Source organism: Copadichromis virginalis, linkage group LG7, assembly GCF_057382275.1.
Source record: "Copadichromis virginalis isolate Kocher_CV1m ecotype Utaka linkage group LG7, C_Virginalis_male_GT1.1, whole genome shotgun sequence".
Lineage (NCBI taxonomy): Eukaryota > Metazoa > Chordata > Actinopteri > Cichliformes > Cichlidae > Copadichromis > Copadichromis virginalis.
Window position 1 is genome coordinate 27,148,440 of NC_140624.1, and position 26,556 is coordinate 27,174,995.

The following is a 26,556-nucleotide window of genomic DNA, read 5'->3' on the forward strand; positions in this document are numbered from 1 at the left end:
ACGCTTTATTTTCCTTGCCAAAATTTCATCTTAGCTCTGTCTTAGTATCGCTAAGGTCCGAGGCTAATGTTAAGATAAGCTACATGCTGGAGAGTCGGTGTTTACCATTGTCTATTGGTAGGTACAACTGCAAGCTCATACACTTGGTGCTGAAGAGACGATTAGCCAGCAGTCTTTAGATAGCCGGCTAACGTTAGCTGGCTAGCAAAGAGCATACTTGGCCATCTTATCACTGCGCTGTCAGGCTGTGGTTTTTTTAAGCTAAGAGGAGGCTAACGTTAACATGACACATTAGTGTTTTAAGGTACCTCGGGATCATATTTTGATTTTATTGTCAAACCTGTCAGCCAGTTAATATTACCCTCATATGTGACATATATTAGGGTAACTGGTTGAGTTCGATAGCACGGGGTTAGCTAACAATAGCTAGTGACGTTCCTTGTACCGGTGTGTTGTCTTTAACGCCTGCACCGTTAGTGGTAGATAGGTTTGGGCCTTAGGATGTAAACGAACTGGTAATGACGTGAATTAAAAAGGCTGCTGTTTTGATTCGTGTTTAGCCGAAATTAAAGCTAACCGTTAACTTTGCCTTCGAAGGTTGGTTAGCTGAAATTAAATACAGCCAATAACGATTGCGTTAAATGACTGCCTTTACACATAAGGAAATTCTTATTATTTTTTTTAAACTGCTCAGTCTGTTGGTTCGGAACAGATAGTCAAGCCCAGATGAACCAGGTGATTCTGGGTGAATACTAAGTATTGCCACCCAGCTAAAATGTGATATCTTATTGCATGTGTATAGTTGTACTACATAGGCCTGAAATGTAGGTAGAGTGGATATTTAGATTGATTTTATTACGGGCTCGTAATGTTTATGTGCCTACGGTATTTTTATTATTTTCGCTCTATGGCGTATGTTCAGCTGTTTTGGGGAGTGATAGTTTTATCAAAATATAGGCGTTTTATAGTGTGAGTGTAGTGCAGTTTTTGTGTCAGTTGCATTGCTGAGTTAACACAAAATTCATAATAGCAGAAATATAATCGGCATCCAGATGTCTAGCCGCACTTGATTTGTCAAAGTAGTTTGGGGAGTCACAGCAGCCGGTATCCTCTATGTTTATTACACGCAGTTGCTACAGTCTCTTGGTAACAAGTCACTGTTCTGAATATAAGTAGGAAGGTGCTTTGTACAGTGGGTGAGCTTGTGATTATAGGTTGTCTGTGGTACAGAACGGGTAATTAGAAGACCTTTTAGGTGGGGAATCAATGAATAGGTCAAATGATGAGAGACTGCTAGTCACAAAGTGTTTAAAGATGCATACAATTTAAATTAGGTCTTTGCTAAGCGATTTATCTGGAGAAGTACTGCTCAAAGTTAGTTTAAAAATTAAAAGAAGGTTTACCTCCTTGAAAGCAAAATAAAAAGAAATGGGAATGGATTAATACCTCTCTACAGTAATGTACCGAACTGGCACACATCTCAAGAGTGTCAACAACAAATTTTCAGAATAGTTGCTAACAAGAAGCTTTAGTTTAATGTAACTTCAAACTTACGTGAATATAGATGAAATCAGAGAAAAGCTAAGATTTTGACAAATTTTCACAGGGATTTAATCAGACATCATAATCATATCATTAAGTCAGGGCTCTAGCATTGAAGAAAAGTGGACTGAAAGATGGCTTGAAAATAGAGGGTATTTACATTGGTCTTGATGGGTATTGTTTGTCACTTTTTCATATCTTTATTGCATGTTCATGAAGTTGTTTGACAACAAAAACTGAAAAACGTATACAAATAAGAGCATTTCCTTCAGAGTATTCGTATTATACACATTCTTAACATGGGAAAAACCAGGACATTGCAGCTTAGTTTAATTCCAGCCAATAGCAGCACTTCAGGCATTGTCATTGGCTTTTCATATTGTCTGTCAAAACATGGATTGAATGAGCTGTCACTTTTATAATGACTAGAGCAGGGCGATATGGCCAAAAATATTTATCACGATATATATTTGAAAATTTGCGATAACGATATAACCGACGATATAATTGATGCGAGACAAAATACAACTCCACAACATTACTAGCGCAAAAAGACAACCTTCCATTTATTTTCACTTAAACAAGAAGCTGGTTTTTATGTACATTAAAGCTTTATAAAAATGTAACAGTGCAAATGCAAATTCCTTGCTGAAAGTTTAACCAAAAGGCATTTCCAGTAGAAATGGGCTGACATATCCTGAGCATAACCATGTATAATATCCACTGAAGTTAAAAAGAGGTGCTTTGCAACATTAAACTGCAGTGTGCAGTACGTATTTTTCGGACCATAAGGTGCACGGGATTATAAGGCAAATTAAGCGAAACAAAGCAGTCAGATAAATCAAACTTTATTAAACTCATTCTTCTTGCTTCCTCCACTTCTGTACCATTGATTCATTAATGTTGAATTCTCTGGCAGCTGCTCTATTCCCATGTTGTTGCAGTATATTAATGACTAACCTCGTATTGTGGATGTATTATCTCAGTTGTTCTCCTGACTGAAGTTTGGTCGTTTACAGCATCCTGCCATGCGATTGCATTTGTCTCTAACCATGAGGAACCTTCACGTTAACTTTTATGAGTGTAAAAGTGTTAGTGTTCGTCCTCCAGCTTCACTGTTTATGTTATGCTAACATAGCTGTGTCGCTAGCGATCACGTAGCACATCATTATATACCAGCTAGCCCAACTTCAGTAACCCTACAAATGTCACTGCTGTTTATTTTCCTCTCTTCATTTATGTTGGAAGTGATAGCAGAGCTGTACGTTTGAATTTTTTCAGAAATCTCTCAGTCAGAACATGCTATATCATGCTTAGGTAACTAGCGAGCTAACTTCCGCTAGCTTCCTGCTAACTTCTAACTCTGTTAAATGTAATAAATTTTGTTTTCATGGATGCCTGGAAGTTAAACTTCATAGTTACACCTGGTAAAGCAGCAATGCTGATCGTTTTATTAAAGATGAAAGAATTTAGACAGTTTTTAACTCTCAGTGATGCTGCAGTGTTCGTTTGACCTGAACGATACGGAGTTTAGGACCCAGATTACTCCCAGATTTAAGAGCATCTTAGTCCGACAAATACGACAATAACGACGGCCGCTTGCATCTTCTGCATCTGACGGACAAACACCAAACCAGTTCCACATCACTGAAGTTGGAGCATTTTTACAAACCAATTCTGGTTCATCTGTTTCACTCAACAATCGGCCATGTGCGTATGAAAACAAAGGCTCTGCACATGCACGTTTTACTCATATTCTATCGCGGTATTTCATTTTCCTATCGTTGCCTAACATTATACCAGTATTACCGTGAACGGTATAATATGGCCCAGCCCTAATAATGACCATGTTTTATATTGCTATTAAAAAGTTTTTTGCACGATAATTAATTGGTTTTATTGCCTAGTTCTAATTATGAGGCACAGATGAAGTAGTAGAATCATGTTAGCCTAGATGCAAGTCTTCATACCCAGTTGGTGATGAGAAAGAGACTGGGGAGTTTATTTATTTTTATATAAGATGAACGGTTAAAATAGTAATAATTGAGAATTTGTGCCTTTTTGTTCTTTAACTAGAGAAAGGTCGCTCTTTGTATGTGTGAGATTTCTAAATGCATGTAAGTTATTGTAGATTTCTTATTATTGGTGTTTAATGCCAGCTGGTTAGCCTCAGCTGGTAGTCATCTTGGGCCTTAGGTGGGCTACTGATACATCATTGACATTGTCTCTTTGACTCACTTGACCACTGTTTAATTTAAAAAAAAAAAAAAAACCTATTCCAAACATGTAAAGAAAATCTGTGTAGCAGCAGTAAAATGTCTCCAAAATGCTGGTTCTTTCCTGTTGGCATTCTCCACGTTATGATAGCTCTCTGTAGCAACCAGTGTGTAGTAAACACAGAACAATGTAAAATGGATCAGGAGGTTGTCACCACTATCCAGTCCAGGTTTTTAAGTCAGGATGAGATGGATATCTGATCCAAATGTTGGGTGGGGGCATTCTTAAAGCCTTTAAGTTATGTAAGCACTTCTAAATGCTGCTGACTATAAGGCTAAGTTCACACTGGAGGTCTTAATGCTCAATTCTGATTTTTTTTTTTTTTTTTTTTGGTCCGGTTGTTCACTGGATGGCCAGGAAGCGTTCACAATGTCTTTTTGATTGTCTTCTCCGGCGCTGATAATTGGCGTCTGTCTTGTGTCAGTGACGTAAAAGACTGATTTAATGCGACTAGGGCTGCCACGATTAGTCGACTAGTCACGATTACATCGACTATCAAAATCGTCGTCGACTGGTTTAATAGTCGACGCGTCGTTTGAAGCTTTGTAAGATCCCAAAAGACGCAGGAATAAGTAGCAGGATTTAAGAGTGTAATAACGGACTGAAACAGAAGATGGCAGCACTGCATGTACAAGGATGCCAGCTGCCGTTAAACCCCGAAGAAGAAGAAGCTGTGTCCCAGAATTCATAGCGCGGCCCAGCTCAGTTTCCAACAATGGCGGCAGCTAGTTAGTTTTAATATTATTCTTATTATTCTTTCTGGGTCACAAAATAAACGTTTAACATATTTTCAGGCGAGAATGTAGCTGTGTAAACCTCAAATATCTGCTCAGTTTATCAAGACACCAAATATTTTCAAAAGCGCTCCTACGTTTTCGGAGACGTCTGTTACCCACTAGCTCTATAGCTAGCCGGGGGCTAGGCTCGCTAGAGCCGTGAGAACACCGGACTCCCGGCAAATCGTTTTCAAACCCACCGCCGTCTTTCGCTACTCAGGTTAAACATGATATATAAGTCACTTAGATAACTTAAAAATGTTATTGTTTGGCTTTCTTTCAGTGTTTTATTTGTTCCTGAGTAAATCGGTTTGGCTGAGATTAAAGTTTTTACACAGCTGAATAAACGTCAAGCAGACAGCTGATTATCAGAAGTGTGAGATGCTCGAGAATATACTCCGGTGTCCTGTTATATTTTAGATAGCAAGGAGTTTATTAAACTTCACCGAAACAATCTGCAAATTTAATAAACTATCATCTTGTCTTTATTGTTAGTTAGCACAGACCTTACACACTTAAAGCTGTAAGCAAATGATAGTTATATAAGAGCAGATGCTGCTGGTGCAATAAGCTGTACGTTTTACCTCCAATGGATGATGATCTGATTAGTCGACTAATCGCAAAATTAATTGGTGACTAGTCGACTATCAGAATAATCGTTTGTGGCAGCCCTAAATACGACGTGACCCAGGTCGGATTTGAAAATATTGGATTTGTGCTGTTCAAACTGTTATACCATGATCGGATATGCGTCGCATGGGGTCAAAAAAAGTCGGATTTGATGGCTTTTCCCCGCAGCACGCCGTGTAATAAATACTCACAAAGAAAACTGTGGCTGTTTCAACTTATGTAACACTGGACTCCAGGTACACGACGCCAGCTGAAAACACTTCACTCAAGTCGAGTTGCCCGAGATTCACAGAATTTACAGAAAATGTAAAATTTTTGTGATATATATCTGTGTCGGGACGATAAGTGTCTTATATCGGGATATGAGACTTTGGTCATATCGCACAGCCCTAATATATGCCCATCTGCTTTTGTCTTTCTCCCACAGGTGTGTTCGTGTTGAACTGCTGTATGTGCGCTTTTTGTGAGTGTGTCCATTACCACTATCTGCCTGCTTGCCCATCCGTCTGGTCAGCCTGGAATGGGCCACAACTCCCAAAGACTAGAACAAACCTCTTTTTAACCTGAGCTTTGCTGTGAGGACTCCAACATACTCACAGGTGAGCTGAAATAAGAACTGTTACTCGATTATTGAGTGATCCCTTAGTAAATCATTGCCCCTTAGATGAATCTCGATTGATAATGTTTCATTTTTGTGCTCATTTTAATGACTCACTTTTGCCCACAATCTGTTTTAACATATTTGTGTCCTTTTTTCATATATATGTATGTATGTATGTATTAAAGAACCAACATGTTTTGGAAATTTGACCTCCACACCACATCCCACATTGACACACTGCTGGAGAAGGAGGATGTGACGCTTACAGAGGTAATGGATGAGGATGATGTCCTGCAGGAGTGCAAGGCCCAGAATCACAAACTTGTGGACTTCCTGCTGAGACCACAGTGTATGGAGGACCTGGTTACCTTTATCACACAGGAACCCAGTACTGATGTTGAGGAAAAGGTTAAATACAAGTAAGGAAATGGTTATTAATTTCACAGTTTGACGAAGATGTATGTTGACATCAGGAACATTTAACCTACAGGATGTAGTTTTTCTGTAAACTTATCTGTGGTGCTAAATCAAAGTTGCGTAACTCCAGTGTCTAGCAAACTGCTGACATGTCCACAAAAGTTGAAATGTTAGCAAGTTTGTTCACAAGGCCGGAAGAAATTGGTCAAACTGAGATTTGGGAGCTTTTCCCCAAACTTCTGATTATGTGGGAAAATCCAGTTGGGAAAGCTTCACATCCAGTAGTCTGCTTTAAAATCACTCATTGCTTTAAATACTATGGTATTACTTGAACATATGGCTCCCACTTGAGCTATATGAATTCACAGGAGAATTATCTACACTTGTTTTGATCTGTTGTTCAAATTGTTTTTTGAAATATGGAAATCTGAAGAAAAAAGAAAAAAAGTTTGATTCTGTCTGGTGTATAACTGAGGTTTGTAAAAAATTCCTGTTACACTACTTACAGAACCGATGGTGGCAGTGCTGCTGTAATTTAGTGTTTTCTCAAAATAAACTGGTGAAATGAAGCAACTAAACTTAAACTCTTGATCTCTGGTTGGATATAACTTTGAGAAGAACTCATACCTCTAGAATTTCCTGCATTTAAATATTTATCTGCTTTGTAATGAGCAGTGCTGTAACTATTGGAAAAACTCTAAAAGGGCCTTTTTTTTTTTTTTTTTTTTTTTTTTAAACCCCTCAGGTATCCCAACATATCATGTGAGCTGCTTACATCAGATGTGAGCCAGATCAATGACAGACTAGGAGAAGATGAAAAACTGCTGATGAAATTGTACAGTTTCCTCCAAAATGAGCCGCCCCTCAACCCCCTCCTGGCCAGCTTCTTCTCCAAAGTTCTTTCTATTCTTATAGGACGCAAGCCTGAACAGGTAGGATTTTTATTTATTAATTTATTTCTTTTCACCAATGATGCCAACATGTAAAAATACTGAGAGGATAAAATGCTTTGCTACTTATAGGTGTAACAAAGTCTGTTTAAATCGGTATGACAAAACCTTGTCTTGTTTTTATTTAAAGATAGTTGATTTTTTGAGGAAGCAGGAAGACTTTGTAGACTTGATGATAAAACACATCGGGACCTCTGCGATCATGGACTTGCTGCTCAGGATGCTCACCTGCATCGAACCACAGCAGCTACGACAAGATGTTCTCAATGTGGGTAACAACAAAATGGTTCCCTCCTTTGCTAAAAATGATATCCTCTCAGGCACTTTACACTAGAATATTACAGTCCACATTAAATTATATTGCCATCTGGTATAGTTTATTAACCGTTCTCAGTTGATGTTAAGGAATGAAGTGGACAGCAAAGGGTGAAACGTTGTGAAGCCTTTTTATTTAATAATGAAATTTTATGATTTCCTGACAAAGTTCTTTGTTTCTATTAGTGGCTGAATGAGGAGAAAGTGATTCAGAGACTGGTGGAGATGATACAACCTTCTCAAGATGAAGATGTGAGTTTCTTACATATTTTGCCCTGTACTTCCGTTATTCACCAGGGTATTCGTCAGGAAGTATACTGGTACTTATTTAATCATTGAAGACATTCAGATGTAATATTTACCAATATTAAACAATACTATATAAAGTGCAGAAAGTCACCTGGAGGGGTGCTGGGCTCTGTACCTATGTGCCCTCGGTGAGAGGCGGTGTTGGGGTGGGGGTTTCTCCCGATGGGATTTTCTTCCCTGCACTTTCAGTCATTCTATTTGACTGTGGGATGAGAGCCTCATTAGAGAGTTGGCTCACTGATCGAGGGCTGCAACAAATAGCCTCCTGGTCAGCTAGCAGGAGGGAAATACAAGACTGGAGGGCTTTTTTTTTTTTTTTTAAATTTTTAAGCTGGTTAGCAGTGTTTTATTTATTTTTTTCTTCTTGAAAACAGAGACACTCCAATGCATCACAGTCACTCTGTGAGATCATTAGACTGAGCAGAGACCAGATGTTCCAGGTGCAGGGCTCTTCAGAACCTGATCCACTTCTGTCCACACTTGAAAAGTATGTATTTGCTTCTTTACGAGAACTTGTCAGTATTGTACAGAATAAAACTATCTATGAGTACGTCGTTGGTTCAGTTTGTTTGTTTGTCTTCCTGTTTGTTAGCAGTCTGGTTTCCGAAATCTCATTTTCAGTTGTGTTACGATGATACCAAAAACAGCTCGAGCTGATTTAATTTTGGTGAAATTGGGTCAGGGTCACACCAAATGTGAAAATATCAGTGAAAACTTTATATGAGCCAGTAATTTTTATGGATACTTCACAACAATATCCTAGTCCTTGGGGGACATGAGTACCTGGGTTGGCTAAGTATTAGACCTTGATCTTCATTGTTAGTGCCCAAGGTCAAAGTTGATGCTGTAAAAAAACAAAACAAAAAAACCCCATATCATATGAAAGGGCATGCAGAGAGCTGTACAACACACTTTATTTTTTCAGTACAACACCCTATGGCATTGCAGTGACCCAATAAGAGGGAATGTATTGTAATAAAAGTGTCATTTAGTATAGCCCTTGTCCTTTTGGGGAGTTACGCTCTGAGTGCTCTTGTTTTACTGTGACGTAACCTTTGAACTCAGATATAAGATAATTGGTGTGAATTTTGATAACGATCAACCAGATCAAACTTTAAATCATTCTCTTGTGTCTATCTTTGTTTTTGTTCGATTTCATTGTCATTTTCTGCCATGCAAAAAACCTGCTTTCCCTCATTTAAGTGTCTGTTATCTTCCTCTTCAGGCAGGAGACAGTAGAGCAGCTGCTCTCTAATATCTTCGACAAGGAAAAGAACGAGTCTGCAATTGTCAGCGTTATCCAGATCCTGCTCACATTGTTTGAGACGAGGAGACCAGCGTATGTCTTGTCCTTTCATCTGCCAGTTGATATTTTTAATTTGACATGGGTGGAGATTTTAAAATAAATCAATTTTTAAACAATTTTTAAGCAACACAATACCGCTTGAAATGGGGAGCTAAATACCGCAAACATTCTTTCTGTCTTTATTGCAGTATACAAAGTTTACTTCTCCTATTTGGATCCTTAAATCATATAGTCCCAGTCTGAATCATGGTCCAAACTGTACTGGCAAGGCAACATTGTTTTGTTTTCTTTTTTGCACTAGTTCATGTGACTGGACATGTGTTGTAGGTTTGAGGGTCATATGGAGTGCCCCCCAGGGATGTCTCATCCATCATTCTCAGTGAACCACAGCATCCTCGAGGCTGTGAGACCCAGACTCAAAGATTTTCACCAGCTGCTACTCGAACCTCCAAAGGTAAAGACTATTTACAGCTGTGACTATTGCTCTGTTTGCAGATTTGCAGATTGTAGGTTGAAGATAGGTGGACTATGTTATATTTTTCAGGCCAAGTCTGCAAATATTGATTGATTGATAATACTTTATTTATCCCAAGGAAAATGACATTTGTAGTTAAGATAAACACTTTGCTTTCCACCATCAGAAGAATATGATGAAGACAACATGGGGGGTTCTGGACCCTCCAGTGGGCAACACCAGGCTCAATGTGGTCAGACTGGTCGCCAGTCTGTTGCAGAGCAACACACACAGCATCAATACAGAACTAATTAACCTCAACACACTTGGAGTTATACTAGTAAGTACTATCTTCTTTTTAGGGTGTGTGGTGTGGGGGCGGAGACTACAATCAATGCAATGAATTTCGATCTTAGACAAGTTCAAAAGTTTTCTGAAAATTTTTTGGGGCATAAATTTTCCACAGAAGTCCAGTTCAGAGTTTTTGGTCTAAATCTGAAAATCCTAACTTGCACAATTAACAGAAAGTTTTATCCCTACACTTCAAACTTCCACACCATTCAAGTCAATGTCCAATCCCAGTAAATTGTTGCATCCCGATGTTATGCAGCCATCTGCCACCAGATGGAGCATTGTTGGGAAACTGGAAGAACTGGAAGAGGTGGCTGATAAGAGAGTGGTCTGGACTTCCCCGCTGCCCAACCCCAGATAAGCAGAAGAAAATGGATGATTTAACTTTTTGTTGTTTTGGATTTTATTTTTTAGCAATGTGGCTGGCCTGAATTTTCAAACGGCCTGCATCATTCATAATGCACGACACACAACACATCGCTTTTCAGTATTTCGTGGTTTTTTTTTTTGTTTTGTTTTTTTTTGTTTTTTTTTAATAAAAAAAATACTTAGCTTAAATCTGGCCATCCAGTTATCACTTGTCATGTATAGTGGCAATGCACAGGGAGCCTACATGTCCACCATGATCCGGATATAAGATCTCAGCCTGTGAGGAGACATGACAGATTTTTTCCTTCATAGTTTGTGTCAGCTATGTCGGCAAAAAAAACCTGAAAAACCTTTGGTTGTGGTTCCCCCTAGTTTTATTCTGTCCGTCGGTTTACTAATGCGACCCGTGGCTCAGGGGGTTGGGAAGCGCATCTGTAACCGGAAGGTCGCCGGTTCGATCCCCGGGCTCTCTGTCCTGGTCATTGTGTCCCTGGGCAGGACACTTTACCCTACTGCCTACTGGTGTTGGTCAGAGGGGCCAATGGCGCGATATGGCAGCCTCGCTGCTGTCAGTCTGCCCCAGTCTGCAGCTGTAGCTACAACCGTAGCTTGCCTCCACCAGTGTGTGTGAATGCGAGAGTGAATGAATAGTGGCATTGTAAAGCACTTGGGGTGCCTTGAAAAGCGCTATATAAATCCAATCCATTATTAATGCGTCTCCTTTTGTACTTGTTTTTGTTTTACTCAACAGGATATGTATTTCAAATACATCTGGAACAACTTCCTCCACATTCAGGTGGAAATCTGTACAGCCATGATACTGGCTATGCCTCCTGCCCCCATAGACATCCAACCAGACACAGAGGCAGAACACGTGAAGGAAAGCATCCTCATCAAACATGTAAGATTGAAATACTAGAAGGGGAAAACCACACTTTTTAGTGTGTGTGTGTATAAATACACATATGTATATGTGTCCATAACCTGTTTATACAGGCCTATACGAGCAACAGACTTGGAAGTTAACTATACGTCACGTGAGCTGTCTGTCAGATATTTCTTTGGTGTATTTAGTATCTTGTGTTTTTCTCCACCAGCTGTTTCAAAAGTGCCAATTTATACAGAGAATCATTGATGCCTGGAGCTCCAATGAGAAAGAACAGTAAGTATTCTTGTTTGCACTAAAAGCATAATACTTGTGTTTTATTGGTCATGGCGCTAGCACCCTATTAAATATGCTAATACTACTATTGAACCTTGTTTTAGGGCAGAAGGTGGGCGGCGACGAGGCTACATGGGTCACCTGACCAGAATAGCCAACTCTATAGTTCATAACTGCGACAAAGGCCCTAATGGGCCGCAAATACAACAGCTCATCTCTGGTGAGGAATTACATTTCTTTGAGTGCTCATCTAGCACCATCATGTGTTGTTACTTTCCTGTAAAGTGTAGGTTTATCATCGATAGGTCTCATACTGACCAGGAACACATCATCATCAGCACACTAACGTTTCTAAACCCTAGCTCATATTCCCCTTCGTTACACTCGTATTTTAGGAAGGACAAAAAGCACTTCCATGTGAGGGGAAAGAGAAGAGCTGGCTTTAAAACACAAGAAACTGTGGAATAGAATTTGGAGCATGAATGTTTTGTTTATTATCTGGGTTTTATAATTATTGGACACTAAAATCATAACTGAAAATAAAGTGAGAGATGTGCTTACCCATAATTTGAGAATAACATTGTTATTCTACTTTGTTGTAAAGGGGCTCAGGGGGTAGCACTGTCTTCTGCCAGTAGTTTTGATAGCTGTGCTCTTTATGTTGATGTAGTGTGTGTGTGTCTGTGTCTATATAAATTTCATGTCTGTGACAGAGCTCCCTGCAGAGGATCGAGAAAAATGGGAATCTTTTATTTCTGGACAGCTGGCTGACACAAACAAAAGAAACACTGTTGACTTGGTGAGTAACAACACGAACATGAAAAATAGTAAAGCTTTCAGGTTTGTTTTCATGCTGAACCATTTAACAGCTAAAGTGTTTTGGCATAGCATTAAAATGTTTTTAATGTAAATTTTAATTGAAAATAAACTGCTAGGACAAACGAGGAAAAGATGAGCCAATGATTCAGTTTAAAATATACTGTCCAGCAAGACATTGAGAGTCAGTAAGTTATTATGAAGTTGAACTTTAATGTCAGCCAGACTGATTTCCCTGGGAACAAAGCATGAACTAAGCATCACCTGTATATAGCACTTAAGTAAATTCTATCCAATGTTTATCCTCCAGTCAAAGGTGAGGTCAGATGTTGGGGTCTGTTGACAACCTGCTGTGACAGTTTCAGTATTTCATGACGCACTGTAGCACAGGAACCATGAGATGATAAAATGGTGAAATAATTATATTTTTAATAAAAGTGTACTTCTAATTTTAATGTAAGCAGAAATTATAGTTTAATGATTATGTTATTTAATTTTGGCACTCTTTGCACTCCATAAGCAGGAGATCATTTTGTATTAAATGTCATGTTTTCTCAGGTAAATACACACCACATCCATTCTTCCAGTGATGATGAGGTGGACTTTAAAGAGAGTGGTTTTCACCAAGACTCGTCTCTTCAACAAGTAAGATTTAAACACAGATGCAAATGGATGAAGGCACACAAAGCAGACCCATGGGCACATAAACCCAGCTCATGTAGAGGTAGCCTTTCTGCCTAGGGGGCCAAATCAAAACCTTCTATATATTAAAAGTTATTGTCAAAAGTGTTTTCGATGATTGGGGGGGGACCCTAGGAAATTTAAATGTGCAGTACATACATGTCAACTTCTTTTTAAATTTTGTCCACTTCATGCTTCACAAGAGAAATTGAAGTCCTCCCAAGTGCATCAGGTTACTTTGTTTGTTTTGGGGTTTTTTTTCTTCTTCCCCCTTGACTTGGCCAGCTGTTGATTTCAGTGGGTACTCTGTGTCCATGGGTCCTGCACAATAACTCTGTCATCAGTGTAGCAGTAGAAAATTCAAAAATGAATGTACTTTAAACATCTATCCTAATGTATGTTATGTGTGTGTGAATATAGTATGTGTATACATGTTCTTTGTACTGCAAGTAATGACATTTTTGGTGTAGAGCCAAGAGTATATCATTATCGTTGGTCCTGGGTTTTGCCAGGCCTTTTCTGATTATCAGATGCAACAAATGACGTCCAATTTTATTGAGCAGTTTGGCTTCAATGACGAAGAGTTTGCTGATCAGGACGATGTTGTGGAGTGAGTACTTTTCCTACATTTGCTATTTAAGTATTACCATGTAACACAAAAGGTACAGCACACTACACTACAAGCTGGTGGGTCATTTTTTTCACTGTTAATTCATTCAGTTATAGAATATTTGCATATGACTTTTAAAATAAAGGTCTTCAATTTAATTTCTTAATTTTGAGTCATTCATTGGCTTGTGAAGGATTTCCATTCTAGCCCTAAACTCAATTTAAAAAGCATAAAGCTTTTTTTTCTGAGTAATTTAGATTTTCATTTTTATATAGAAAGAAATGTCATCACCAGCGACACCATTTTATGCTTTATCATTAGCCTGGTACAATGATCACGTCAAAGGCAAAAATTGGCTCAAAGAAGAAATCATATCCACCTTTTTCTGCTGTCGTGGGCCGCCTCTTTTCTGTCTTTCTTAGGGTGAGCTGGAATGGGCATGCTTGTGGTTTTGCCTTTTATGTCACTTGTTTTTCAAAATGCCTGGGAGTGGATCAGTGAAGTACAGCTTTCTTACATAATCTTAGGCTTCTGGTGACCTTAAGTTATTCTTGTAACTTTTAGTTACAAGAATAACTTTTCTTTTTACTTTCTTTTCTTCCGCTTTAATTTAAAAAAAAAAATGGCATCAGTAAAGCGCTTAGGAAGAAAAGATCTGCTCTGAGTAGGTAGCTATATGAACACCTGTCGAAAAGCATGCTTGTTAGAAACATAAGACTCATACATGGGGGATGCATAAATACAATGGACCCATAGCATTGACCAACCTACCTCAGTGATTGAATGTTTCCCAGAAAGGCTGAAAATGCACATTGACCACAGACATGACCTCTACAAATTCTGTTAAGCATAATATTATTTAATGTTAGTGTAATGAAAATTTGGCGAGATCTCTTTTAGAAAATAAAGCTGTTATTCACTGAGGTCTTTAACTGATGTACCTGATAATGCTTCTGCTCTAGCTAATCTAAAGTGTCTAAAGTGGTGTGCCTCCTGTGCCATCATGATGCCTGGAACATATCTGATGTAGCCTAAAAAAGAGAGGACTTGACTTTCCTGTAGAGATGTACACAGCATAAAACCTCTGCTTCTTTGCTGTAAAAGAACAGTGCATTGTATACAGGGCAGATGTTGGCAAGTTATTATAAGTGGTCACACAGGTGAAAAACATAGATAATTCCTTCATTATTAGTTGTTTCAATAGTGTATATCCAACTGCAATATGCATGATGAGTTTTATATTTATTGTATTTTCATCTTTGTTAGAACTAGGCTAACAATAAAAAAAACAACAAAAAAAAAAAAACATGCTTGGGCAAAAAGTGATTGCTTAGTGGATGGTAAATTTTCAGCAAAATCTTATGTGACTACATCAGAATATCAAAGTAGAGACTAACAATGTTGGGTTCCTTGTCTGCATTGTTTCCTCTACCTGGAAATGTAGCTTTTCTTAGCTTGGTCAGTTTAAAACATGGAACGGGGACATAAAGAATCAGGTGGTGATTAAAAGTTGTTTATTTTGTACTGGCTGCTTGAAATATTAAACAAACTTTTGCTGTGTCCTAGAATTTGTCTGTGTGGGGTCATTTGGAGACGAGTTAAAGGAAAAACAAGTGTCTTGATAAGGTGTTGTGCCAGCAGTGTGACTTGGCATTGTTTGTCCAAGTCTATGAAATTCTACACAGTGGTTAAGCAGCACAAATGATATTCCCTCGTTTTGATGACGCCAAAAGTTCAGCTGGCTTTTGAATCTGGCAACTAAAGGTCATGGTGTTTGAGTCACATCAGTCATACTTATTAAAGCCATTCTTTCCCTATGGATGGGAGCATTAACATCTTGGCAACAACTTGCATCATTGGGAGTGCTTCATCACTGGTTTAAAAAAAAAGATCACTCTACAACTAAAATGTCTCCCACAGCAATGGCCAAAAGATTCCCCCATTGTAGGAGGGAATCTGGGGTTTTTCCTTTAATTTGTTGCTTGTCTGTATGTGAATGCCTAACAAATCTAACTCAATAAAACTCTCTCTCTTTAACCTTGCAGTATTCCCTTTGATAGAATATCAGACATCAATTTTTCACTGAATACAAATGAAAGTGTAAGTACTTTGATTATTAATCTAAAATTCATAATGTTGAGAGTAAAACTCTTCTGGAATTAGTTAAAATATTTTTAAAGGCATGATGTGCATATCCTGATGTTGATATTAATTTGGAAGCAGATGACAAGAAAGTGAGAAAATAAAACTGCTGTAGAATACAAACCTTGAAGTAATTTTTTTTTGTACTTCAAACAAGCCTCTAGGTATTCTTCAGGAAAAGAAATGACAGCATAATGCTGTGAAAGATGCCTGAGGCCTGCTTTCTAAGTGAATGCTTCACAGCCTAGGGTTTTGTTCTGTAAGACTTTACTTTGTATGTGCATGTGCTTTAAGCACAACCGATGACACTCTAATTTTGACATGTGTGTAAATTTTCTCCAGGCAAATATCGCTTTGTTTGAGGCACGCTGTAAGGAGAAAATCCAGCAGTTTGAAGATGCTGGTTCAGATGAAGACGATATCTGGGATGAAAAAGATGTCACCTTTGCACCAGAGGCACAGAGACGCCCCAGGTGAGTCAGACACACATGCACCAAGAAACTGAACTTTTTTTTTTTTTTTTGCAACTGAACTGAATTGAGTTACTGAATTAACCTTAATGGCCTCATTATACTATCTTTCCACTTGTTTTTAAATTATTTGTTACTTAATGTTTTCATTAAGGGGGCGGGGTTGCCTTCATTTGATAGCATTAAACAGGACTATCAAGTCAAACATGGGCATAGTTGTAGTGCTGTGAGAGCAAGCTGGTACGGATGTGAACCATGTGCCACCAGATTTTGAACAACTAAAACATTCAAGTGGTAGGAATGATATAGCAGGTTTTCTCATGAATTCATATGGACACTGTATTTGATCTTATAGTGATTCATTTTTATTAACATCAACGTCAGAAGCTATTTGTAAAACTTTTTAGTCTTGTTTAAGGATAATTTGTTGTGTTTAGAGTTTTTTGCTTTTTGTGTGATTGCTTTAGAAAAGTGGTAGTTGTATCACCATTGCTGTAGTCATCAAAAAACCTTTGTATTATCAGCTTGTTACTTCAGTATTTTTAATACAATGGTAATAATAATCGTTATAATATTTAAAATCAACATAATATGAATAATGTCATCAGTACTTGGATAAGAAACATCTCTAGGTTTGTCAGTGTTAGTTGTAAATCACACACAAATTCATTCACAATGGAAAGATGAGGGAAATGAGAAAGGTGAAGGTCGTATGGCTCTGAATACATATTTTAGTGGTCAACAAGGCCAGCATTACATACTTATTATGCAAAAATACAAAAAAATGTGTTTATGTGAACTGTAAGTTCCATATAGGAGCATATATACAGATAAATTGTTTTACAAAACGCCACCAGAGCAGCCTGTTTATTTAAGCTGTATCAATAAAATCCTGATATCAATTCCTGCTGAATTGTATATTCTGTTATTTATTTAGTTATTTATCTATTTATTTTTAATCTCACTCACAGTATAAAGAGGACAGCTCAGATCTTTATTCTAATACTTGATCTGTCCATCACAGGAGTTCAGGCAGCACAGACAGCGAGGAGAGCACAGACTCGGAGGAGGAGGACGTGAAGAGGGATCAGTTTGAAGCTTCCAACCCCAGCAACGATGACAGAATGGAAGTTGACACAGGTTAGTGGTTTTGAGACAACCACATGTAAGACTCAAGTACACAGTGGTAGCCTAATGACAAATTGTCACAAGCGTTTTTATTTATTTTATGTTTTGCCTCAACTTGATTTTAGGATCAAGATTAAACTAAGATTAATTTAAAGTTATAGAGTGTAAAATCTCACTGCTGGTCAGTAGATTGCTGTCAGCTGAGTTTTAACCCCTCCCAGTTCGACTGAATAATCAAATCAACTCCTTTAGATCAACCCCGAAGAATCAGTAACAGTTGCTTTCATTTTCTCCACAATGGCCGCTTCCTACTGGCATGTTTTTAGTATGTATTTTTTCACATACTAAAGCATATTTAAATAATATCAACAATAAATTGCGCAATAAGCAATAAATTATGTTGTTTTTTTTATTTATTTAAAAAAACAAACAAACACTGAGCCAGTAAAAAAAAAATGGCAGTATTTTACTTTTTTTTTAATTTTATTTTTTAAAACCCCTCACTATGTAGGCATTGCATTGTGTAATCACGAATAATTAATCATGGTAATTAATTGGAGTTATTTTCAGTTTATGCGTGAATTAAAACCTATATATTTGGGGTTGTTTTTGTTGTTTTTGTTTGTTTGTTTAGGCCCAGTGTGGACGGCAAATTTTGATGATATCCCTATGGACACGGGTACATCCACAGCTTCAAACTCCAACCCCAGCAACCCAGCTCCATCCTCTCCCTCCACCTCCCCTGATACAGCATGGAGCTCCTCTCCTGCAGCTAACTCAAACTCAGAAACTGGCTGGGCTGATTTCTCCAACTTCACTCCTGTCAAGTAAGATGTCCTGACTTACCGTGGGTCTGTTTTTCTGTCTGCAGTGTTGCAGTTTCTGGAATAAATAATTTGTGTTTAAGATAGCCGTGAAACTTGAAAGTGCTTTATAAATTTATATTTATTTTTCAGCCCCAAAGACCCCCTGAGATGCAACTCTCCTGTTGCTATGGAAACAAGTATAGAAACAATTGACCCTTTAGGGGTTAACGCACCCATGCAGTCTGAAGGTGAGATATGCACAAATGCATGTCCTTGAGTATTCTTGTCATCTGACAAGGGAAGTATCCAGAATTTCCTGAACTTGATGATGTTTCTTATATTTCTTATATCTTTCTTATATTAGGGGTGAATGTAACCCATGTTGAGGTAGCTGTTGATGCTAAATCAGTCTAATTGACGTTGATTGATTGATTAGACCTGACACCTAATGTCACATTTCTTAACATCCCTCAGACTGTGATGGCTGGTTGGGCACGAGTGTGGCTTCTCCAGCTGCCTCTGCACCTAGTGATTGTGGGAGCTCTAAGGCAGAGGAGGAAGCATCTAGCTCTGAGCACCGCAGCATCACAGAAACGGTCATCAATGGCTCCATGAAAGAAACAGTCAGTCTCACTGTTGATGCCAAGACTGAGACCGCCGTTTTCAAGAGGTTCGAGAATCACTTGCACACAAAAGAATTACGCTTCAGACTTATGGTGATGAGAGTGGTGCCAGTGCCAGTTGGAATTCTGTGATTATAGGCATGGGTTGGCTGGTTTTAACTGGTGTCTCTTATGGGATGCGGGGCTGGCTCATTGTAGCTTCATGCCAGAAGAAAAACTCTTAAGCTACTGAGGTAGTCCTACTTTGTGAATAACTCATCTTAACTAGGCTGTAGTCAGTGTAAATTCTTAAAAATTGTTATCACTTTAAGAATTTACTTATTTATGAATACAATCCCAGTTTAGTTATCTGTGCCTCAATGAGGATTAGAGGCTGATCTGATAAATGATTCCTACTTGACCTGGTCCATTGCACTGCCATAAAGAAAGGGGCCTATAAACTGATTCAGTTTTTAACACTGACTATTCTTTCTTCCGCTGTCTAGACTGTAGTGACTGTAGCTAACATAAGTTCTTTACACTATTGGTGTTTTGAGACTTTAGATACAACCACTATAGATCCTGTGACATTTAATTTGTGTGCCCTGTCATGGGTTAGTGTAATGTGACATGATAATGTGGACAGCAGAAAATAGGATTTTGGGGGGATTGGGGTTGATATTTGAACACTAGTTTGTTTGTGTTTTACTCCTTGATAGCCATTTGATGTTCAAAAATCCAAAGTAACTGAGGTCTTGCCTTACACAAACTGGGGATACCAAGTTTTGAATGCCACTTTTCTGTCCTACAAGCTTAAAAAGTGCCTCATAAAAAGTCCCTTTCATGGTGAAATCCTTGTTTCCTGAACAGTCAGGTTTTAAAGTTGGTTGTCCTCTGTCCTTCCGTCCCTTTGTTGATGCTGCATCATATTGTCTGTCTGCCTGAGTTGATAACAGCAGTGTAATGAACTGAGCGACACTTACAATCTGAGCTTCCCCTCTCTCTCTTGCTGTGCGTTGTGGGTGTGGTCTTCTTCAGAGTGTTGAAATCTTATCGGTATGTACAGCCAATCAGAGATCAGCCTGCAGCCGTGATGTAGTCTTGTTGTCACGTCAACCACCAACTTTTCTTTCGGAATTTTGATCTTCTTTGGTTTCAACTCCTTGTTTGTTTATTTCATTATCTCCATTCTGCATGTGTTTTTATCAAAGGTGTGTTTTTCTTCTTTTCTTTCTTTTCTTTTTTTTTTTTTTAGTGCAGTTTTTTTTTTTCCCTTTTTAATTTTGCCTTGATCTTATTCAGATTACTTTTATTCTAACACTGCAACACAATCTCATTCTTGGCTGAAATGTTCCAGATGAAATTGGCCCAAAGTAGAAACCAGTTCTCTGAAGTGGCCTCAGTTGGATTTTTATTGGTTACATACAGCTTTCTAAATATATTTCTCCATATGCTTGTTTCATTGGTGTGCTTTTCCCATAGCTGCCTTATTTTTTTGGCTTTAGCAAATAGACAGTGTGTCCATCCTGCGATTGTGACTTATTAGAGAGAAAAACAATACTACTTTTGCAAAATACAAAAGCAAAATGTGGTGATTGTATTCTGACTGAAAAACTACTTTAATACAGAATAAAAACATGTACACGTCACAACTCACTCTTCACATAATAAAACAAAATTTGATATTGGCTGTAATACAACTAGGGCTGTTCAATATAACGATGTATATCGGATGACAATATAAAAACGTCTATCGTTTCATTTTACGCTATCGTTTGTTTCGTGGTGTCGTAAAATAAACTGTTTACAGCAATATTTTTTTCATCATTTTGATGATCACTGTAGTGGCTATCTTAATTTCTTAAAGTTCTCTCTTTCTCTTATATTTAATATAACCACACTACGGACGGACAAGCGCCTGTCTTTATGTGTTGTTGTTGTTGTTGTTGTTGTTGTTAGCAACAACAACGACGGTAAAACCATCGAGTGGCTCCGCTGTCCACTTGTTTGATCCTGTTGAGACTTTTCAAAATAAACTGAATCACGTGAAAGGGTATGCAGAAAGTTTACGGATGAGAAGCAAAAAAGAGCCGTCAGGTGCTAAAAAATAAACCTTCGACTCAAACTTTGAAAGAAAACGATGGCCGTTACAACTTATGTCTAAAAATGTATAGTTTCATGCATCGGTTAAAACACTGGACTCCAGGTAAAGGACGCCCAGCTGGAAACACTTCACGCAAGTTGAGTTGCTCGAGATTCCAGAATTTACATAAAATGTTACATTTTTGTGATTTATACCATTGTCAGGACGATAAATGTATTATATCGGTATATGAGATTTTGGTCATATTGCACAGCCCTAAATACAACCATTCTAAATATAACAATAACTGAGGTAGATTCAAATAGAAAGATTTGTGCTTTAATGTGTTGCTAATTGAATCAGATTTCAAAACAACATGTATTTGTTTTTCTGTACTATAAATTCCAGAAAGTAACGTTTTCTCTTTTTTGGTACTTGACTAAAATTACATTTACACAAGCATGACTATATGAGTTTGAATGTTTTTGTGAAATTGTAAAATTCTGTTTTTAAAACATGTAACTGACTGCAGATTTTTAACAGGAGACCATAAACATTTGTTTTCTAATTTTACACATTCTGGGTACCCGTTATATAGCACCTTTTTAAATGTTTGAATAGATTTGGATGTTTGTGAGTGTTTTTAGTTTGATTGAGGCCTCATCAAGATGATTGGTGGTTCTCTGAGACAAAGCAAGACTGACGGCTGGTACAAACAATTTTGGTCTAATCAGTCTCTAGGCCTGTTTACTGTTTGCTTGCTAGCAACAAAGTAAAGACTATCATAGCTAAACAATCCAATCTGTTGACTTTCTCCATTTGCTGTACATTTTGATGCTTTTCCTACATAGACATCAGAGGTGTTCCATTTCGACATGACCATCCTTTGTTTTACTGTTCTTTCTGTCAGTCAGTTCAGCATGCTTCACTGTTGACATCTCACTGTTGTAATGGTTGGTGTGGTTCTGTGGAAAAAGTGACTAATTAGAAGGGATTCATACCAATGTATTAATGCATATGCTGTGTACTTGTGTGTTCCAGTGAGGAAGAGAAGATTGCTTCTTCAGAGAAGTACTCAGTAGTGGAGTATGTGGAGTCAGAGAGAGCAGGCATCAACAGCTCAGCCACAGCCTGCTGTCCTAAAACTGGGTCAGATATAGCACACACAGTCTCACAGTCACTACTTAAGTTTGTTTTTGTCTTATAAAAAGCCAGAGTCGGCACGTGCTCTGCAGTGTTCAGCGGTCGTCCGTCACACATTTGTCCCTGAAATGTGCAGGACTTTGCAGTATTCATTGCTACTATCAGATGTGCTTGCAGAATCTGATAGTCAGATTATGTTTCTTCATAACTTCAAGTGCATTAATAGTAATGAATCATCACATTCATCATTTCTGTTATATCGCCATCCAGATGCATCTAGCAGCTATGTCAGTGCCCCACGTTTCTCTGAGCTGTGAATAATTGCAGGCCTTTCCATTTTGGTTAAATATGAGCCTGGAAAATAAAAGATGTGATTTAAAAATTAGTAAATTGATTTTGATTAAAAAATAGTTAGCCTAACAACAAAGTAAACAACTTCTTTCCTTCCCTTTTCAATTGGATTAGACCTTTTCCAGAAAGCAGGTCATTTAAAGTCTATGAATAGTTCCAGATTACCTTCAAAGTCTGCTTTACATCAGCTCAGTGAATGAGGTATTAAAACTGCATGGCAGACAGCTCCTTTGGGCTCTATGCCAACAGTTAGAGATAGTTGGGGTTTGGGGGAGAAATCCTGACTGAGTGATCTCCTCGTGTAACTAAACCTCTTAAGTCGAGTTGAGCATCGCACCCAGAAAATAAGTTCAGTATAACTCCTGGCCAATCAGAGCTTGGTCAGTTGCTCTATTGACTGGAATTTATTTATTTTTAAGAAATTATAGGTGTAGGAATTGATAAATGACAAGACAAAACTGTTTTGCTGCAAGATACAAATTATCTTGAGCTGATTTCCATTACAGCCTTTTCTAAACCGTTTCACATGTTCTGGTATTGTAAACTGAATATATTGTGTTTCTCTCCTTATTCGTGTCCTGGCAAGTAGTGAGAAATGTCGGCCCATTGTGGAGCTACCCAATGGTCCTCTGGAAGAAATGTCCCCCACAGAGGAGGCCAAGTAAGTCTGACTGCCTTTGTGATTCAAGTTTGAATTTCATTAGAATATAATCAGTCTCTTCATAGTCTTCATTTATGCAGTGATATTTCCTTCTGTCTTCAAAAGGTTCCGTATCTATATCTCATTCCTCTTTTCTAGGCTCGACAGAAGTTCTGTGTCCTCTGAGCCAGCTGTAAACGGGCCAGCATGAGAGTCACTTAATGCCTGCCAATGGCCAGCCTGTTCTGCCATGCAGGGCCTTTCTCCTGGTCAGCCAGCAGAGGCTGCTGCTCACAGCTGTTCCAACCACATGCCCCATCAGGACCAGCAATACTCCCATCGTCTCATCACTGAAAGACAAATGGGCAGACAGGTGTACAGACACAAGATGGACTAAGAAGTAAAATGAGAGACACTCAAATGGATACGGAATAATTTTTTTTCTGCATTTGTTTATATACTATTGTACTTAGGAGGTGATGTGTGACTGATATCCTGACTCCCAAAATTAAATAGTAATGTTGCGATGGTTAAGGAAATGATTGTATGAATAAAATATTTTATAAAAGGAAAATGTATACAGAAGCATAAGTTGAATTACCACAGAGAGGAATAGCTGATTCATGATCAACCAATCACCATGTTGTTGTTATTGGCTGCATAACAGGCTGACACTTCAAGTTAGAGCTATATTTAAAATTTCTCCCCCACCGTTGATCTGTCTCTGAGCAGAGCTGCTCTGACCAATTGAAACAGTTTTATTTTTGTTGCAGCTAATTGCAAATGATTTTTCTCTTGTGATCTTCTGCATTGAATAACATTTGATGAGCTGTTTTGGTATGTTTCTTTCTAATTTATTATGGAGTTGAGATTGTAGTAACAAAAAGGGGAAAAAAATGACCATAGAGATATACCAACACTGTCTCTTTCTTACTGGCTGCTTTCATGCTAACTAGGTTCTTACCTCGCAGCTGGAAGGCTAAAGAGATGTTTGTCACCACAACCTAAACTAGGAGCTATAAATGCATTAAGAATATGTTCGTTTTTTGTTTTTATCGCAAGTGCTCTTCAGATAACTGGTTTTCAGTTTGCTGGGTCTCCCTTTAGATTGCATTATATTTTTTAAAAATGTCGTTCCAAGTTGAATATTCATCTCCAATGTGCAGAACTGTCAATTCAGCCTGCTACTATAGTAAAATTGAAAGGCATTTAATTGCCAAACTATTCACAGAAGTAGAGGATAAATTTATTTAATAATAAATAAATACATTTTGCCAAAACACACAGCTGCCACATGGGGTAGGCCCAAACAGCTACACAATCTACAGTCTGTAACTCTGTCAGCTGTGGAGGGCGAGCAGATGGAGCTACTGTGTGTAGTCCCACCATCTCGGCATTAGAAAGATATTGACTGGCAAGGCTTGGCTCTGGAGGTTTCCTCTATAGGTAAGAAAGTGTTGGTTTTCAAAATATGATTTTTTTTTTTTAAGTCAATATCTGTACTGTTCAGCTCAAGCGCACATACTCTATAAAAAGGTTTGAGTTTGTGATTTTCCCATTGAATGCAATACATAATTTCTAATGTGTGCTAGGGACAGCACTTTTCATGCCTCATACATCATGTGGAAGCTGTGTGTTTTCTGCGTTACCTTTTGCAAGATTGCCTTGTGTCCACCCTCATGGGCTTACATGTGACAATCAAGTGAAATTGTTTCAGCCAATGACTGTGTGCCAGCAGGTGACACTGTTTAGACCGTACAGTGGGTGAGGTGGAGGTACTGCTGTAGAAAGTTTGGGCAAAAAAGTTTAATGGTGACTTCAAATGATGTACTCTGTCAGCCAGTCTAATCAATGAAAGCAAACATTCCTGCTAGATTACTTTGTAATATGAATGGTGACATTTTACTTTTTACCTGCAAGTTTTTAAGATAAAATGATAAGGATTACTTTTACAGTTATCACATCAGACGCTCTGTAGTGTTTTAGCGTCTGGTATGTGTTCATGTGTAAGTTATTCCTGCAGAGCAGGAGGTGCAGCTTGAGTAAAGCACCCAAGTTTGAAACAGTTTTATTTCTATTTTCATTGACTTCATTCTTGTTCATCAATGTTTTGTTGGGAATCGTTCTTCACTTTAAAACCACATTCATAAAGCATTATTTGGAAAATGGTTTGATTTATTTTGGTCTCCAGTTTTAGAGGTGGCAGCTGGATCCTGAGGTGTATGTTGTGTTTGGGGGGTTCTTAACATTATAAGTGTCTAACTTTCTTTTTTTTTGGTTTTTTTTTTTTTTTTTTTTAATTTGACCAACCGTTGGTGCCCTGGGCAAAACCAAACACTGGCTTATCTTGATTGGCACTATTACTGCAGAATGTGTCCACACAGGTTTGACTCTTGTATTGAGCACTAAATGCACCAATCACCAATACTTGTAGGATTTTAAAGTGGACTTGCCATGCTAGTTTCCAGCTCTGTTCTTTCTCTTGGACACCTGGACAACCTAAACTGCTGTGTAACCACCTGACTTAGAATAAGAAGCTGCAGATAATATGATGGTAAAAAAACAGACTTCAACTTGCCTTCTCTTCTTTGCTTTAACCCCTTACTTTGCTCTCACCAAATTAGTTGAAACGTGGTTCCTAAGGAAAATGGTTTTGTGACTTGGTTTTCTGTACCAGGATTGGAGATGAAATGAGAGGTTTACAGGTAATGGTTCACATTCACTGCTCTGTTCAGTTGTGCATATTTCTAGACTGTCAAAGGCACAACCCATTTTCTGTTAGATTAAAGCTGTCAGTGGAAACTCGAGTCGGTTTAATATACTGATGTATATTAAATGGTGGTAATCGCACCCATTTTCCTGTCCTCTTGGGCTTTGCTTTGAAGACCAGCACCACATTTTGCACAAAACCTCTAGTATCACCGAGACCTAATTAGCAGCGTTACGGTAAATGTGAGAAATCATTGTGTTTAAAGTTAACAGAGGTTTTAAGATGTTTCTCCATTAGAATTTTTGGAGTTGGCGCATCAGGGGTTGCAGTGTTTAATTGCTCATGTCAGACCACATGACACACTTGTGCTTCCAGTGTAAATGATAAACACGCCTTTGTCATTGTGCCGGTTTTAAAACCGAAAACTGAGTTTTCCTACGCGGCTTCAAACCATCCTCCTAACGGTTATTTCGCTCCGGAAGTTGTGGTGTGTGCGTAATATACACAAACGATGAGGATGAGAGGAGCCTCCATGGTTGTTTCTCTGCTGCATTATTTGAACACTGCCCCCAAGCGACATACACGTGGAAGAAACCACACTAAACCTGCTTACACACAAGAACTTATAATCAACAGATGAAATGTTAACATTGAAATAGCATAAGATTTACAAGTCATCTATTACAAACTACTCAAAAATGTACTATGCTGCCAAAGAATATAAAAAATTGTGGTCTTAATGTGCCTTCCTATCATTCCTATCATCACAGAATCTATGTCCGAATAAAAGCTGCTATAACGACACCCCCCCAATCAATAAAGACGAATATCGATTGAACATTAAATGGTTATTATTAGTTTAATTGTTAGTTGTATAATAGCTCGATCTTTGCACTGGTAGGAGTGCGTTGCCTG

At 38.2% G+C, this 26,556-nt stretch overlaps 1 protein-coding gene across 6 annotated transcripts; it reads left to right on the forward strand.

Annotated features, from left to right (window-relative positions):
- Window positions 1-53: 53 nt before the first annotated feature.
- On the forward strand, window positions 54-25,099 carry ppp6r3 (protein phosphatase 6, regulatory subunit 3). 6 transcript variants are annotated; one of them, XM_085462785.1, is made up of 26 exons: window positions 54-117; window positions 5,653-5,824; window positions 6,012-6,245; window positions 6,989-7,175; window positions 7,324-7,461; window positions 7,695-7,760; window positions 8,192-8,304; window positions 9,043-9,156; window positions 9,451-9,577; window positions 9,765-9,917; window positions 11,049-11,198; window positions 11,395-11,459; window positions 11,564-11,679; window positions 12,173-12,258; window positions 12,834-12,920; window positions 13,469-13,566; window positions 15,612-15,666; window positions 16,051-16,181; window positions 17,203-17,318; window positions 17,941-18,133; window positions 18,263-18,360; window positions 18,587-18,782; window positions 19,753-19,770; window positions 21,839-21,946; window positions 22,878-22,952; window positions 23,091-25,099. In XM_085462785.1, the coding sequence occupies exons 3-26, from the start codon at window positions 6,019-6,021 to the stop codon at window positions 23,140-23,142; spliced, it is 2,769 nt and encodes a 922-aa protein (XP_085318911.1). In that variant the 5' UTR covers window positions 54-117; window positions 5,653-5,824; window positions 6,012-6,018; the 3' UTR covers window positions 23,143-25,099. The 6 variants fall into 6 exon arrangements, with proteins under 6 accessions (XP_085318911.1, XP_085318913.1, XP_085318915.1 ...); XM_085462787.1 differs by having other exon boundaries at window positions 22,881-22,952; XM_085462789.1 differs by having other exon boundaries at window positions 13,520-13,566.
- Window positions 25,100-26,556: the final 1,457 nt, after the last annotated feature.

Bases quoted from the DNA above. Each gene is read 5' to 3' on its own strand.
- ppp6r3 (XM_085462785.1), top strand. From the start codon at position 6,019: ATGTTTTGGAAATTTGACCTCCACACCACATCCCACATTGACACACTG. The intron at 7,176-7,323 runs GTAGGATTTTTA...TTTTATTTAAAG, and splicing joins TAGGACGCAAGCCTGAACAG to ATAGTTGATTTTTTGAGGAA. The intron at 15,667-16,050 runs GTAAGTACTTTG...AATTTTCTCCAG, and splicing joins CACTGAATACAAATGAAAGT to GCAAATATCGCTTTGTTTGA.